General features: G+C 50.0%; 1 protein-coding gene across 1 annotated transcript; it reads right to left on the bottom strand.

The window, feature by feature from the left end:
- Positions 1-1773: 1773 nt before the first annotated feature.
- On the bottom strand, positions 1774-13337 carry LOC106803279 (zinc finger protein 264-like). The gene is made up of 4 exons (XM_087422313.1): positions 13302-13337; positions 9766-9892; positions 6681-6776; positions 1774-2804 (listed from the first exon to the last, which is right to left on the bottom strand). Exons 1-4 carry the CDS (start codon positions 13335-13337, stop codon positions 1774-1776), a joined length of 1290 nt encoding a protein of 429 aa, XP_087278439.1.
- Positions 13338-14861: the final 1524 nt, after the last annotated feature.

The raw sequence follows: 14861 nt of genomic DNA, 5'->3' as shown, positions 1-14861 counted from the left end.
TAGGGGGACAAAGATGAGTCCTGTCATTTCTGTGTCCAAGAAAGGGAGCCTTCAGCTTTCACTCCCTCAGTCAACACACATGCTAGGTGCTGATCGAGAAACTGGAACACAATGACAGGCCACGTGTCACATTCCTACGGATGCAAAGGGCTCTCTCTTGAGGACTGAGGAGAGAAAAGTCATTCCCTTCATTCCAATTATTTACACGTCCTGTTGGCTCCACCTCCTAACATGTCCCAGGTCATCCTCTCCCCACCATCTCCAATGCCACGATCCTGGGCTAGTCCACTGTCAACGCACTCCTGGAACACACAGTGGCCTCCATACTCTCTCCCACATCAGTTCTTGACCCTCCTCAGTCCATTCTCTACACAGCAGCCAAACGGCAAGTTAGAGACAAATAAGATCATCCCACTGTCCTGCTGAATCCCTTCCTCAGCTTCTCAGGACAGTTAGAATAAAATTCATGTTTCTCAGCATGGCCTACAAAGCCCTGTGCATCTGGCCCTGCTCCCTCCATCTTACTGCCCACCACGAATCTCCTCCAGACACACTGGCCTTCAGGGCTTTCCTCCAACAGGCCTAGGTCTTGCCTGCCTCAGGGTCTTGGCACATGCTATTCCCTCTGTCAGGAATGCTCTTCTCCATATTTGAGCTGGGGCTCCTCCCTCCCTCGTGGGTCTGCATGGTATTGTCCTGCGTATGCCGTCTGTTCCTCTTCCTGTGCTTTACGGTTTAATGTACACCTTCCCACTTTTACAGACAAGAAGAGAGGCCTGTGGGGAAGCGACATGACCAAGGTCACCCAGCTGGTGAAGGGCACAGCTCAGAAGTGTCAGAATCCCACTTCTCCCGAGTCCAAGCTCTTAGGCACCGGACCACGCTTCCTGATGCACATCTGTCCTCCACGCCTAAGTTTTCCCTGCTCGTCATTATGCTCCATGGAGACCACAGACACATTATGGTCACAGCAGGAGAGTTGCTACCCCACACCTCACGTTATCACGTGTGTTTCCCATTCTAGAAAGCAAGGCCCATGTCTCAGTCACCCATGTTATCTCCACAACACAGGACACTGTGTGGGTAATGGTGATCAAGGATGGGGTTCTCGGGCCGGCCCGGTGGCGCAAGTGGTTAAGTGCGTGCGCTCTGCTGAGGTGGCCTGGGGTTTGCCGGTTCAGATCCTGGGCACGCACCCACACACCGCTTGTCGAGCCACGCTGTGGCAGCGTCCCATATAAAGTAGAGGAAGATGGGCATGGATATTAGCCCAAAGCCAGTCTTCCCCAGCAAAAAGAGGAGGATTGGCAGATGTTAGCTCAGGGCCGATCTTCCTCACAAAAAAAAAAAAAAAAAGGATGAGGTTCTCAAAACTGCTGCCCATCATACCAGCAAGAGCACAGCAGGTCCCTCGGAACACAGAGAATGAGATGGGGAGACATGGACCATGAAAGAAGGGGGTCCTTCATCCACTGGGATGCACATCACACCTGCTTTGGGATAAACTGAGGGCCAGGTCTCTGAGTGAGCCACATGATAGCAACAGAGCTCTCAGGTGTGGAAAGGAGGTCTGTCTGCTGAGAACCAAGTTGTGTTTTGGGAGGGACTGGCTTCTAGTCTCTGCAGTGCAAGGGCTCAGCTACAGGTAAAGGTAACGCCATGGTCACAGCACAGACTGTGCATATGAGGGAGGACAGGGTTCTCTTAGGTATGAACTCTCAAATGCCAAGTCATATTTTTCCTCTGGCAGAATGATTAGCCACAATAGTTACTTTAAAGAGGTCTGTCCCCAGTATGAGTTCTCTGATGTTGACTGAGGCCTGCTTTCTGGTAAAAGGCCTTCCCACATCTGTTACACTTGTAGGATTTCACTCCCCTGTGAATCTTTTGATGGGTAGTGAGGGTTGAGCTATAGCTGTAGGTCTTTCCACACTCACTGCACTCATAGGGCTTCTCCCTAGAGTGACACCTCATGTGTCGAGTTACTGAAGAGCTGTCACAAAAGGCTTTCCCACATTCTTTGCACTCAAAGGGTTTTTCCCCAGTGTGGGTTCTATTATGCCGAATAAAATCAGAGAGGTGGGCGAAGGCCTTTCCACATTCACTGCACACATAGGGCTTCTCTCCACTGTGAGTACGCTGGTGCTCTGTGAGGTGTGACCTGCGGCTGAAGGCCTTCCCACACTCCATGCACTCAAAGGGCTTCTCTCCACTGTGAATCCGCTGGTGCTCTGTGAGGTGTGACCTACGGCTGAAGGCTTTTCCGCACTCCATGCACTCATAGGGCTTGTCTCCAACGTGAACGCTGTAGTGTTCAGTGAGGTCTGCCTTCTTGAGAAAGGCCTTCCCACACTTTCTGCATTTACAGAGTTTTACTTTAGTGTGAATCTGCTGATGTTGAAGAAGGCGGCAATTCTTGATAAACCCTTTCCCACAGTCCTTGCATTTGTAGGAGTTCTTCCCTCCGTGAATCAAGGGATCTTTCCTTGATCCGCGTGATTCACACTCACGGCGAGGGTCTCCTGGAGAGGTGAGCTCCTGGAAATTGTTTGAGCACAGACTGTCAGCTGTTCCCAAATCATCACATTCAGGGCTCATCTTTCCAAGGGGGGTTTCCTTGAGGGGGACTGTCCCTGCCCTCAAGTGCCCTCTCTGCTTTTCTGATGGTCCTTCCTGTTCCCTGGCTTGCCCCAAAATGGAAACCATGGAGTCTTCCTGAGTCAGTGACCTGTGGAATGAGCACCCCTCAAACAAGGATGGCTGAGAAGCAGTAGGCTCTATGGTCTTGGATTTTGCTTTGCCACCTGAAGGGAATTCAATACACAAAAGAAGCCTATTAGTGATGCCAACATAGAAGAAACAAAACCACCAAGCCCGTGGGAAAAGGCAGGTGGCAACAGTCCCGCTGATACCCGCTGGGTTTTCACATCTCTCAAACTCAGGTTGGTATTTTTTTTTTTTTTTTTTACTGGTCCTTGGATTCTTGACACCTTTAAAGGGACAACCTTGAGGAGAATCTGGGGCAGGGGCCAGAGTGGAGTCCCTTCTTCAATGTCCAGAGGGGAAAGAAATGATAACACTGTGTGTGCTGTGTTTGTTCTAAGAAAGAATGCTATGTGGTGCTAAGAACACAGCGAAGGGGGCATCTAAAGCAGCCCAGATAAGACGGAGAGAGACACCAGTGGAGGCTTCCCAGAAGAGGTGTCTTGAGAGCTGAGTCCTCAAGAAGCAGGAGGAGTTACCAGATATGGAAAGTGAGAGGGCACTGCAGACAAAGGAGACCGAGTGTACAACAGGGCAGAGTCTAGAGAGAATCTGGATGCCCAGGGAACTGCAGGGCATGAGAGGATGCTGGGGGGTAGACAGAGATACAGACAGGGTGCCGACTGGCAAGGTTCAGATGGGTGACAGTGAGGACAGCCGTGCCCACTCCCAGGACAGGGCCTACAAGGCTAAGGGTAAGCAGGACCTGGGGGACATATCAGATCAACTGTGCATGAGGAACAGTTAGGTGACTATAAAACAGATAAGATCTAGAGAGAGAAACCTTAAATATTTACTAGAAGATATTAATCTATGCAAATAGAGAAATTAATAACAAAGTTATCAGTTCTCCTCAAATCTATCCGTAAGTTCATTACCACTCCAGAGAACAGGATTTTCCATGAAACTTGACAAGTGGATTCTAGAATTTACATGGAAGAGTCAAGGGCCAAGAATATCACTGAAAAAAGAATAAGGAGAGGGGACTTGCTCTCCCAGGTGGTAGGCTCATGATGAAATTACAGACATCAAGACACTGTGATATTGGCACAGATATAGAAAAACTGGCAATAGAAAATAATAGTGCTCAGCAACAGATTCATGAATATATAGAGCTTTCTTATACAGCTGAGGTAGCCTAGCAGATTAGTGGAAAAGAAGGGATGATATCACAAATGGAGCAAAAAAATTGGTTTCCCTCATGGGGAAAAGTTACTGTATTTCTACCTCACACCATACACAAAGATAATTCCATATTCATTACAACTTAAATGGAAAAAGTCAAATTTAAAATATATTCATAAGCAATAGGAAATGAGTATCTTTTTGACATCGGTGTAGGGAAAGATTCCTAGCAAGACACGAAAAGCTGGAATCATAAAACAAAAGATAAATGGATCTGAATAAACAAAATATGAATTTCTTTTAATCAAAGATACTTTAAAGAAAATAAAAAGACAAGCTAAACTCTAGTAGAATACAACTGCAGCCCATATAAGGGGTAAAAGATTAGTATCAGGAATATACAAAAACTGACAAATCAAAAAGAGAAGAGCAGCCATCTTAATAGAAAAATGGGCAAAAAAATCATGAACCGACATTAAGAAAAGACACACATGTGGCCACTAAAGAAATGAAGATTTTCTCAACTGTCTGAGTAACGAAGGGCTGCAAAACACAACTATGGTGAGATCCTCTTTATACCTATTTGATTGACAAAAATAAAGGCACCTGGCAATATCAACTATTGGAGAGGATGTGGGTCAATGGACTCTCCCAGACACTGCTGGGGGAAGAGAAAATTATTATAACTCCTTCAGAAAACAATGGGTATCATCTTAATATTTCAAGTACCTAGTCATCCAAAATTCCACTCCTAGGAACATTATCAAGAGAAACTTCTGCACATATGCACGAGGACACCTGTATAAGAATTTCCACAGCAGCACTGTTTGTAAGAGTGAAAAACTGGAAAAAAAGTCCATGTCCAAGAGAATGAATACTTTGTGGTATATTCATGCAAAAGCATATGTACAGCTGAAGAACATGAGTAAACCACAGCTATATCTATTACAAACATTAGTAACATAATACTGAATGAAAAAGCCAGGCCCAGATAACTATAGAATACTCTTTTTATAAAGTTTATAAAAAATCTATACAACATATTGTGTAAGTGTACACACATACATAGACACAGGTATGATGAAACAATTTAAAAAAGTAATGGACTGAACATTTAGATGAAGTGGACTGACCAAAAAACAAAACATACCAAAACTGACACAAGAAAAAATAGAAAATTTGAATAGCCCTACATCTACAAGGATATTGATTTTGTAATAACAACTTCCCACAGATGAAGCAATGAATAATAAATCCAAATTCTGGAGAATGGTTATCTCTGTGCTGGAGGTATGGGGATAAGAAAGAAGCACATCAGTATCAGTGCTGTGGTCCCGAGAATCCCCTCTAAAGTGCCACAAAGAAAAATGAAATGACAGGAAGCACTGACAAGAATGTGGAGCAATGGAACTCATACACAGCTGGTGGAGTGTGGGACGGTCAACCATGCTGAACATTGTTTGGTGGTTTCTCTTAAAAAGCTGAATATACACCTATGCCATGTCCGAGCCAGTCCAGTCCTGGGTACATGCCCACCAGAACTGCTCATGCAGTGATGCGCCTAACATCCATAAAAGGAAAACAGCCCAGATGTCCATCAACCAGAGAATGGATAAATAAACTGCAAATATTACTACAATGACATATTACACAGCATCAAAGTATCAAACTCCAACGATCTGCAACCACATGAATGAATCTCATACACATACTGATGATCAACAGAAGACAGGCAGAACACATACTGAGAGGTTCCATTTATATCCACTCAGGAACAGTGAGAACTCACTGACGGTGTTCAAGTATGGGTGGTTACCTCTGTAGGAAGTAGTCTTGACTTGGAGGGCTCATGAGGAGCCTCCTAAGGTCTGTGTCTTGACATGAACGGTGGTTACTTGGATTTATTCATGTGTAAAAATTAATCAAGCTAAACCCTTAAGATTTATGTGCATTACTGTGTGTACATTACTCTTCAGTTAAAAAAATAGAAGAAAAGAAATAATGGATAAAGGGAATGTTTGGAAGTCCAGTGTAGACATTTCTTACAAGAATGAACCATCTCCTCTAAGTTGGTTGTACAGATAGTCACACCAATAAGAGGCAATTCTAGAGCTAAGGAAGGAAATAAGAGAAGAAAAGAGTTCCCAAGAAGGAGGGAGAAGGTGTGACCTAGACCCTGGTGCACGAACTGGTCACAGCTGGGGACAAGACCTCTTCTGTGGAAGTGAGAAGAGAGGCTGCAGGCAGCAATCAGATGTGGAGGAGTCTGAAAGGGGTGAGAAGCAAGAAGGAGAAGTAAGCAATCTTTATTTCCAACATGAATTTGGTCACAGGCTGAGACCTCAGTGGCGGGGGGAGTGGGGACGATTTGGAATAAGGTGAGTGGCTGGGAGAGCTGCTGCAGGAGACAGAGCTGGGCAGAGGCACAAGCAGATGGGAGACAACAGGCTGTGTTCGCATCATGCAGTCGAGAGATGACGAGAGAGCTGGACCAGGGTGCTGGTGGTGGAGCTCGGGAGGGCATGGCAGGCTGGACTCAGGAGGCGAGGGTGACGTAAACTGGGGAGGACTTGGGGCTGGCTGGATGAGGGGTCTGATGGAGACAAAGGTACTGAGGGGTCATTCAAGGTTGTTTCTGGCCTTCTCAGCTTCTCAGATGGCAGGGCCATTCACTAAAACTGGTGTCCCCAGCGAGGTCCCAACAAGAAGCTTCCATAGAATTTCAGAGGCAGCAGTTCCCTCCCGGTCTGCAGGCTGCAGCGACCCCCACTGCCCAGCTCCTGGCCACTCACCTGGCGAGGTGCTTTGTGAGAGGCCTCCCCTCACCGTCTGTAGCGCCTGCCCAGGATCCGGCAGGGAGATCAGCTCTGGTTTGGGAGCGGGAGACCCTGTTCATGGAGATACAAGACAAAGGTGATTTGTAAAGACAAAACAGAACCTCCCTACAGAGTGTGGTATTTAGGACAGGGAAGGTTTCAGAATGATGTTGCTCCCACGCGAGCAAAGACAATGCTGACCTATGGCCTGGAACCCAGGCCCCAACACCATCCTTGGGTGAAAAGGCTGCAGAGGGTCGTGCTGGCTGTCTACACAACACCCTCCATCCTGCAGACCCATGCTGTGCAGGTGCGCACCCCTTCCACACACAGCCGTGGGGCCCTGGGAAAGGGACGCCTCCCTCCACAGCTGTTTCCTAATTAATCTAAGTCAGTGGGTTGTACCCTCCCTGTGTCTCACCAGGGGATGCCTGGTCCTCACTTCAGACCAGTTCAAACTCAATCTCTGGGTGAGGCCTGGGCATCAGGAGTTTCCAAAGCCCCCTGGGTGATTCTGGCATCCAGGGAGCGATGAGAGCCCTGGTCTCCATCAACTTGCAAATGGTGCCCCAATCAGGAGCCTGAGGCAGACGGTGACTGAAGCCCATCATTCGCTCAGAACAGGAAGCCTTGATTGTGGAGGGAAGAAAAGGGTGAACAAGGGGTTCTGCAGCCCCACTCAATGCTGCAGCCTCCTGGGGCCTGTGAGGGACCCAGACAAGGCCAAAGCAGACCCCTGCACCAGGAAGAGGGGGCAGGAAAGCAGAGGAGGGGGTTGGCCTCAGGAACATGCCATAGTCCACAGGCAGCTCAGCCGGGTTTGACACCAGGCCTGGTTCCAAAGCCCAGCCTACTGAGCATCGCACTGGGGAGAGAAGGGCTCAAAGACCCCGTGTGGAGCCAGCAGCTGGAAGAAAGCGGGCCGTTGAGGTAGGGGTGGGATGTGAGTGGGAGGATTTAACTGTTAGGGACCAGGGGACGAGGGGAGGGGCCAACTTGGTGATCCTCAAACTTGGGCATTGTAGGAAGCACAAAAAGAGTAGACAAGGGAAACCTACACAGTGCCTCTGGTGAACGAAGACATTTACACAGACACCAAGTGGCGTCTCCTCTCAGTGTCACTTCACAAAGGGAAGGGCTTTTACCACCAAGGCAGGCAGAGGATGGCAGCTCACTGTGAAGGGGCAGCTTCCAAGTTGAGCTTAAATTTTAGCATTTAGCTCCCTGAGAAACTCAGAGCAACGGCCGTATTTTCCTTACACAGTGGGGCAGGCGGGCCTGCTGGGGGCTGGGAATGCTCCAAAGATTGATCCAGCACAAGTCCCACTAGTAGGTACCTGAGTAAAACATGCATTGGGCTGGATACTTAAGACTGTACTTTACGGAAATAATAATATCAGAGATATAATTATACCACTGAGTAATGTATAGGTTAATTAAAATAATCATAATAAAAAATTTGCTCCAAAGTCTGATTGTTGCCTTTGGGCAGGAGGTCCCCAGACGGGAGAGAACTGGGTTTGGAGTCAGGCGGCTTTGGGAAAACACTGCACCTCACAGGGACGTCGTGAGGATTCAATGAGCAGAGAGGGCACATGCCTGGAACGGGCCTGACGCGGTGTCAGTGCTCAGGGGACATTAGCTGTGACTACTTGTTACTAATGGCTTCTCTTTAAACAAAACCACTTTTTAGTTTTCTTAAATCAATTTCTTCAAAAAGAGAATCTCGTATCACTCAAAAATGGGAATAAGTTTCCCTTGCCACAAAGGAAAGGTTACCATCAAAACACAACATTGAGGGGCCAACCCAGTGGCGTGGTGACTAAGCGTGCGCACTGCAATTCGGTGGCCCAGCGTTCGCAGGTTCGGATTCCAGGTACGAACCTATGCACTGCTTATCAAGCCATGCTGTGGCAGGCGTCCCACATAAAATAGAGGAAGATGGGCATAGATGTTAGCTCAGTGCCAATCTTACTCAGCAAAAAGAGGAGGATTGGCAACAGATGTTAGCTCAGGGCTGATCTTCCTCAGAAAAACAAAAAAACACACACAACGATGAAATCAAAATGATGCTCTAAGTCCCAGCAAGCTCATGCAGACCATGCAGGGACGGAAGAGTGGGAGGCTGCTCCCTCTGTTGAAGGAGAAATCAGCAACCATTGTGAAAGACATGAATTGAGACACTCTCCAGACAGGAATCAAGAGAGAAACGGCTTTCTCGGGGTGCCCATCAAAGCCACCTGGTGATGCATCTGTGTGTCCTCTAAAATCATCTGCAGTCCCAGCGGAGAGTGTGGCTTAGGCCGCGGGAAAGAAGGGATGGTCATACGGACACCAAGGGCCCAAAGGGCCTCTTCATTGAGATTGTGTTGTTTACGAGGGAGGAGGCACCAATTGGGGACCGGCCTGACTCTCCCCTTCTTGGACGACCAGTCCCTCACCCATGACCCTGCTAACTGGGCTGTGGGGTCATCTGACTCAACCAGGCTGACTCAGTCAGCTCCCTCTCGTGGGAATCTTTAATAAGGACCCCAAGCTGAGCATGGCCAGGCACTGGGGTGAGAGGTTGAGGGAAGTGCTTCCTGTCACACAAACACCTCCCCAGAGAAGGCATGATTTAAACATGCAGAGAAAAGGAAAGGAAGACAAGAAGTCCAAGAGTCTGAGAGCAAGGGCTGAGGTGCCCACCTCCACCAGAGCTGCTGTGCAAAGACAGTGACACGAGCAGACCCACAGAGAGAGGCCAGGATGACAGATCCAGAGCCGGGCACAATGGTGCTTCCTCCCAGTTCCGGAACGCGGTTCCTCAGGGCACCCTGCTCCTGGGTCTGCCAGACACCCCCCTTTCGTTCCATGCAGGGGACTGTGTTTCTTGCCCAATGATCCCTGGGGGAGACAAAGGGAGAGCAGGCCAGAGGAGGTGAGTCCAGAACATGGCAGGGACTGTGGGGAGAGGGCGGGTGGCTCCAGAGGCCTTCTCCACCAGCCAGGCCTTGAGAGAGAGGACGGAAGCAAGAAGCAGGCTGCAGGTCCCACGCATGGAGGCGAGGAGAAGCCTTACCCAGAGAGGCCAGGAGACGGCAGGTGTCCAGCATCACCTTCCAGTAGAGGGTTCTCTGAGCCCGGTCCAGTAATGCCCACTCCTCCCGGGTGAAGGTCACCACCACATCCTTGAAGGTCACTAGTGCCTGGAAAGTCAAACACAATAGCATCATGCACCTTGTGCTGTTGGATGGGACCAGAGCCTGTCACTCAGTCACTGCTGAGGTGCAGAGAGACCCAGGCCCGAATCACCCAGCCCTCCTGAGGGCCGAGCTCTGTGCTGGGCTTAAGGGGGAGGTGGACGTGGCTGAGAGAAAAGGCTTCGATGGTGGAAACCATGGAGAATGACAGACAATGGCGTGCCCGTGAGGACTGTCGGCGCAGACAGTAAGCGCTCTGGGACATCAGAGGACCGGGGAAAATGACGATGACAATTCCAACAATGAAAACAGCAGCAGCAGCAGCAGCAGCTGAGCCTCCCTGGTCCTTGCTGTGCGCCTGCAGGGGGCTGAGGGCTTCAGACCCGGGTGCAGGGATTAAATGTCCCCAGCTCTGGAGCAGACTCCCAGGTTTGAATTCAACCTCTTGAATGGACACTGGCCTGCTGTGTGACCTTGGGGAAGCCACTTCATGTCTCTGAGCCTCAATTTCCCCCATTAGTATAATAATAATTCTCACTTCATCTGGCTGTTGTGAGAATTCAAGAGAAGCAAACATGCATCCCTGGCTCAAGACAGTGCTCTGCATATGTTGTTACTTTTATTCACCCTTCCTCAGCCACGGAGGAGGTAAACGCCATCATCAGCTCCAAGTCACGGTCAGCGAGCTGAGGCTCAGGGAGCTCTAGTGAGTCGCCCAGAGAGTGAACATCTGGTAAATGACCACGACTCTCCCCGCACCCAAGACCCGTCTCAGCAGGTAGGCGGAGCCTTTGGCCACCACAAGGGCCTCTCGTGCCTCTTTGAACAACTCTGCCCTCACTGCCTCTGTCCACGAGGTTCCCTCTGCCTGGGGTGGCTCCCCTTGCCCTCCTTGTTCCCAAGCTCATCTGCAGGAGAAAGCACTGCCCACCTCACAAAGTGTAACTGAGGTATCACCCTCAGGCTTCCCCAGCCCACTGTGGCTGGGAACACAGGCTCTGGTAGCTGATGGACAAGCTGTGAGTTTCAACTACTAAAGAGCTGTGTGGCCTCGGGCAGGTAACCAAACGTCTCTGAACCTCTTCTGTAAAGCAGGGATGATAACAGAACCTGACTCTGAGGAGGTGGGGACTGACGGAGAGGAAACACAACTGTCCCTCTGAGCAAATCAAGGGCCCAGTGACAGCCCGCTCTTACTGCTGTTTCCTTAGGATTATTTGTCCTCTTTGCTCCTCAAGCACCCTGAAAATCTCAACCTAGCTCTCAACTCTGCACAAAAATGCCAGCTCCCAAGCACGAGGGTGCTGGGGCAGGGCGTGGGGGTGGGGAGCTTTAGTAAGAACAGCAAGACAGCGGGTCTTGAGGGCAGTGAGCCAGGGAGGAAGGAAGGCAAGACATGGGGGCAGGCACAGGGGAGTCGGAGGGACAGCTGCAGCAGGCCATGGGGTCTGAAGGTATTCTAGGTGTGGTGAGAGCCCACAAGGGGAGCCTCAGTCATTCCCCAAGCAGCTCTTGGGCCCTTACAGGTCTGTCCCTGTTCTAGGCCTGGGCATAGAGCAGCAAACAGGAATTCACAGCCCCCTGGGGAGGCGGGCGGAAGGCAGATCCTCAACAGGCAACAGAGTAACTGAGCAAGACAATGTCAGATGGCCTTAAGGTTCTCAGTACAAGAAAACAGAGGGAGGAGATCAGAGAGGTTGGAGGCGATTTTAGAAGGGGAAACGAGGGAAGGCCTCTCTGAAGAGGGGCTGCGGGAACATGGCTGGAATGAAGGGAGGGGGCCAAATGAATGACAAACAAATAAGACAACTTATGCTTATTTAAGAGGAAACACGGTCACATGCTAGAGAGAAACCTGGGGACTGTTGTGTGTTTACATCCAAATGCACACCCCGCTCCTGCACACTGCCACCACCCAATCTTTACTGCACTTAACTTTTCACATAAAAGTGTCTTAAACAGAAAAATGAATTTACTCCTGTAAGTGGCAAGCCAGCTTTGCTTGTAATAAACAGACGGCAACTGCAAAGATGAATCCAGTGACCTTGGCTCCCAGCCTGTCCAAGAGCCCTCTCATCCTAACCGAGGAGCGATTCCAAAAATACTGCTCCCACTGTGCGTCTGCCCCTAGGATCTCCCTCTTCTCCCAGCCCTCGGCCGGATGCAGGCCTGAGACCGAAGAAACCACAGAGCCGCACTCCCCTGGGTGAGCCCTAAGATCATCACAGAACAAGGGGCTCTGCTCCCTAAAAACAGTGTCCAGAGCGATGCTACCTGGGCAGTGCTGGACACTCGGGGACACACATCAAACGTGCCCTCTCTGATCCCCTCAAATCGGGGAAGAAGTGTTAATATTCCCATTCTAGATCCGAAGAAATGGAAGACATGGCAGTGAGGAGACTTGCTCAAGATCATAGCCCTGGGAAAGACATAGCCAGAATGTACCTTGCAGTCTCTACACTGTTGCATGAGCTCTTTCCTGAGGCTCGGTTCATTCAGACGTGCAGGGACGGGGGGATTCCGAGATGCCCCATTTCTCTCTCATTCACAGTGCCATCAGGACAAGACCAGGGCAAAGGCCTCCTTAGACCCCAGAAATCACAGAAATGAATGGCCACAAGTAGCATTTCCCGAGCATTCCCTGGGTGCCCTGCACTGCATTCAGTGCTTTTCACACTCTGCTCCCACATCTCTCACCAGGACCCCAGAGAGAAGACGCCATGATTAACCCCATTTCACAGCTGAAGAAATGGAGACTATCTGGATGTTGGGCAGTGGCAGAGCCTGGAGCTGAACCCAGGCAATGGGCTCGGGAACTTGTCTGGCACAGCTGCAACACACGCTTGGGCTGGGAGGGTGGCTGAGAGTAATATGGGGAAGACAAGGTTCCAAGTACTGTGTGAGAGTACAGGGATCCCCCTCTCTGCTGTCCCTGACTCCTCTGAGCCTCTAGTCTGCTCTCCAATCTACGGCTAGAGGAAGCCTGGATCAGATCACTGCCCTCCTCTCCTCCAAATCCTCCATGGCTCCCACCAACCTCAAAAGAGGCCCAGTTCCTCAGCCTGTCATTCTAGAGCTGACTCCTGTCTCAGTGCTCTCTCTTCCCACCAGGCAAAACGGAGACCTGTGATTCCACCCAGCTCCGCCTCAACTCCCAATATTTGCACCTACTGGTGTATGTGCCTGGGACACGTCTCCCCACCTCAGCCATTAACGGACAGCGTGGGGAACCCTTCTATATCAACCCCGGCCTGGATTCAGGACACTAGGCCGGGACTGACCACATTTCGTGGCTCTCAGACTCAAAGCCACGGTTAGTGGATGTGAAGAGACCCAGGACAACACCGTCCTCTATATGGGGGCCCTGGGACCGCATGGTTGGGGGTCCCCGGGCCCTGAGGGGCCATCCACTCACCTGCACCGGGTCCATCGGCGCCTCTGCAGCCTCCATGGGGTCCTGCGCACGGACCGGGGCCTGTGAGGTAGGTCCAAGGGCTCAGCTGACCCCTCACAACTGCCTCACCCACCCCCGGCCCTGCCTCTTTCCAAGAGGCATACTACGCCTCTTCTTGCGGCTCCCTGCCCCCGTGCCCTCGAGCCGGCCGCGGGCTCAGGAGCTGAGATCTCGAGCACACGCCCAGGAGCAGCCAACACAACCTCCACGAAGACAGCGCCGGAAGTCTCGCCCAACGCGGGATCCCAGTCCTGCGCTGTCATTGGCCCAGAGCTACCGCCTCTTGCCGCTGAGCCTGCTGGGTAATATGGTTCCCGCAGCTCTGCCTGCCGCCTCCAGGGGCGCAGTCCCAGAAATCTCGGCAAACTACCCGTGGCGCCTGAGTGAGGGCCTCTGGGAAATGATGCCCATCATCAGGCTCTGTGGGCGGGGCGAGGCTTCTTCGCTTCTTCTTAAACGGCCCCCACCCCATTTCTGGGGCATGTCCTCGGCAACCAGGAGAAATGTAGAGGTGCGTTATTTCATGTGCCCAACAGCTGAAATCCTAAAGGGACAGACCAGACTACGATATCACTCAGGTAGAAGGTGAGTCCACTCAAAGATCAGACCTAATGAATATTATCTTACTGTTTTTCAATTACAGGGAGACTGAAGCTTGAGAGTCAACTCTGTGGGCTTCAGTACTGGTCAGAGACAATAGAGAAAAGACGTCCTAGAGGGAGAGCAGGCGGAGATGATATTAGGCAGCCTTGAATCACGTGGCCAAGGCGCTATCTTTTTTCCTCTCGCAAAATGCATTTTTCCTGCCTGTATACTCACTGATTGTATCGTGTCCAACCCAGAGAGCAGCACTGTCTTCACAATGTAGTATGTCTTACTCCATATTCCAAGGCATAATCCATTTCTTTTAATAGTGTGACACCTGAGATCTATTTGAAAAGGAGAGGTATTTACCAAATTTCATTTTCTGCTGGGACAGTGGCTGCAGTGGTCACAGTCAGAATGTGTAGACAGTGGCCATCTGAACTTGGAGATAGACGTTTGGGTTTTCTTGATCTCCATCTGTTTGCTGTAATTGCTATGATAGTATCTGCCAGGAGAATTGAAATTATCTCTGAAAACTATTTGTGAAAAGCAAATTACTTTTGCTTTTGTAAGTAGTAGTTTTGCTTTACTTTGCATTACTTTTGCTAGTTGTAGTCTACTAGCAAGATTATGCACAATGTTACCAGTTACCTCATCAGGGCATGAACATGTATTCAATAAAAATTCACTCCAAGAAGGTGCCTTGTGTTCTCGTTATATAGCATCTTTGTTACTTAGAAGCTGCACATGATTGTGGTTACACAGCTCCATGTCCTCAGGTCAGAACTTGGCTACTCCACCTCCAGTCAGCCTCTCTGTCACATTACTATAATCGAAGATGGCTCAAGGTTTTTGTCCCAGCCGGAAGGATCTATTTGTCATTAACTGAAATGGGAAAGGGGTGGCGGTGTTACAGATAGAGGAGCTTAGAAGGAA

This window comes from Ceratotherium simum, chromosome 33, assembly GCF_057802395.1.
Source record: "Ceratotherium simum simum isolate JZ-2026a chromosome 33, ASM5780239v1, whole genome shotgun sequence".
Lineage (NCBI taxonomy): Eukaryota > Metazoa > Chordata > Mammalia > Perissodactyla > Rhinocerotidae > Ceratotherium > Ceratotherium simum.
This window is presented reverse-complemented; position numbering and strand designations above follow the sequence as displayed.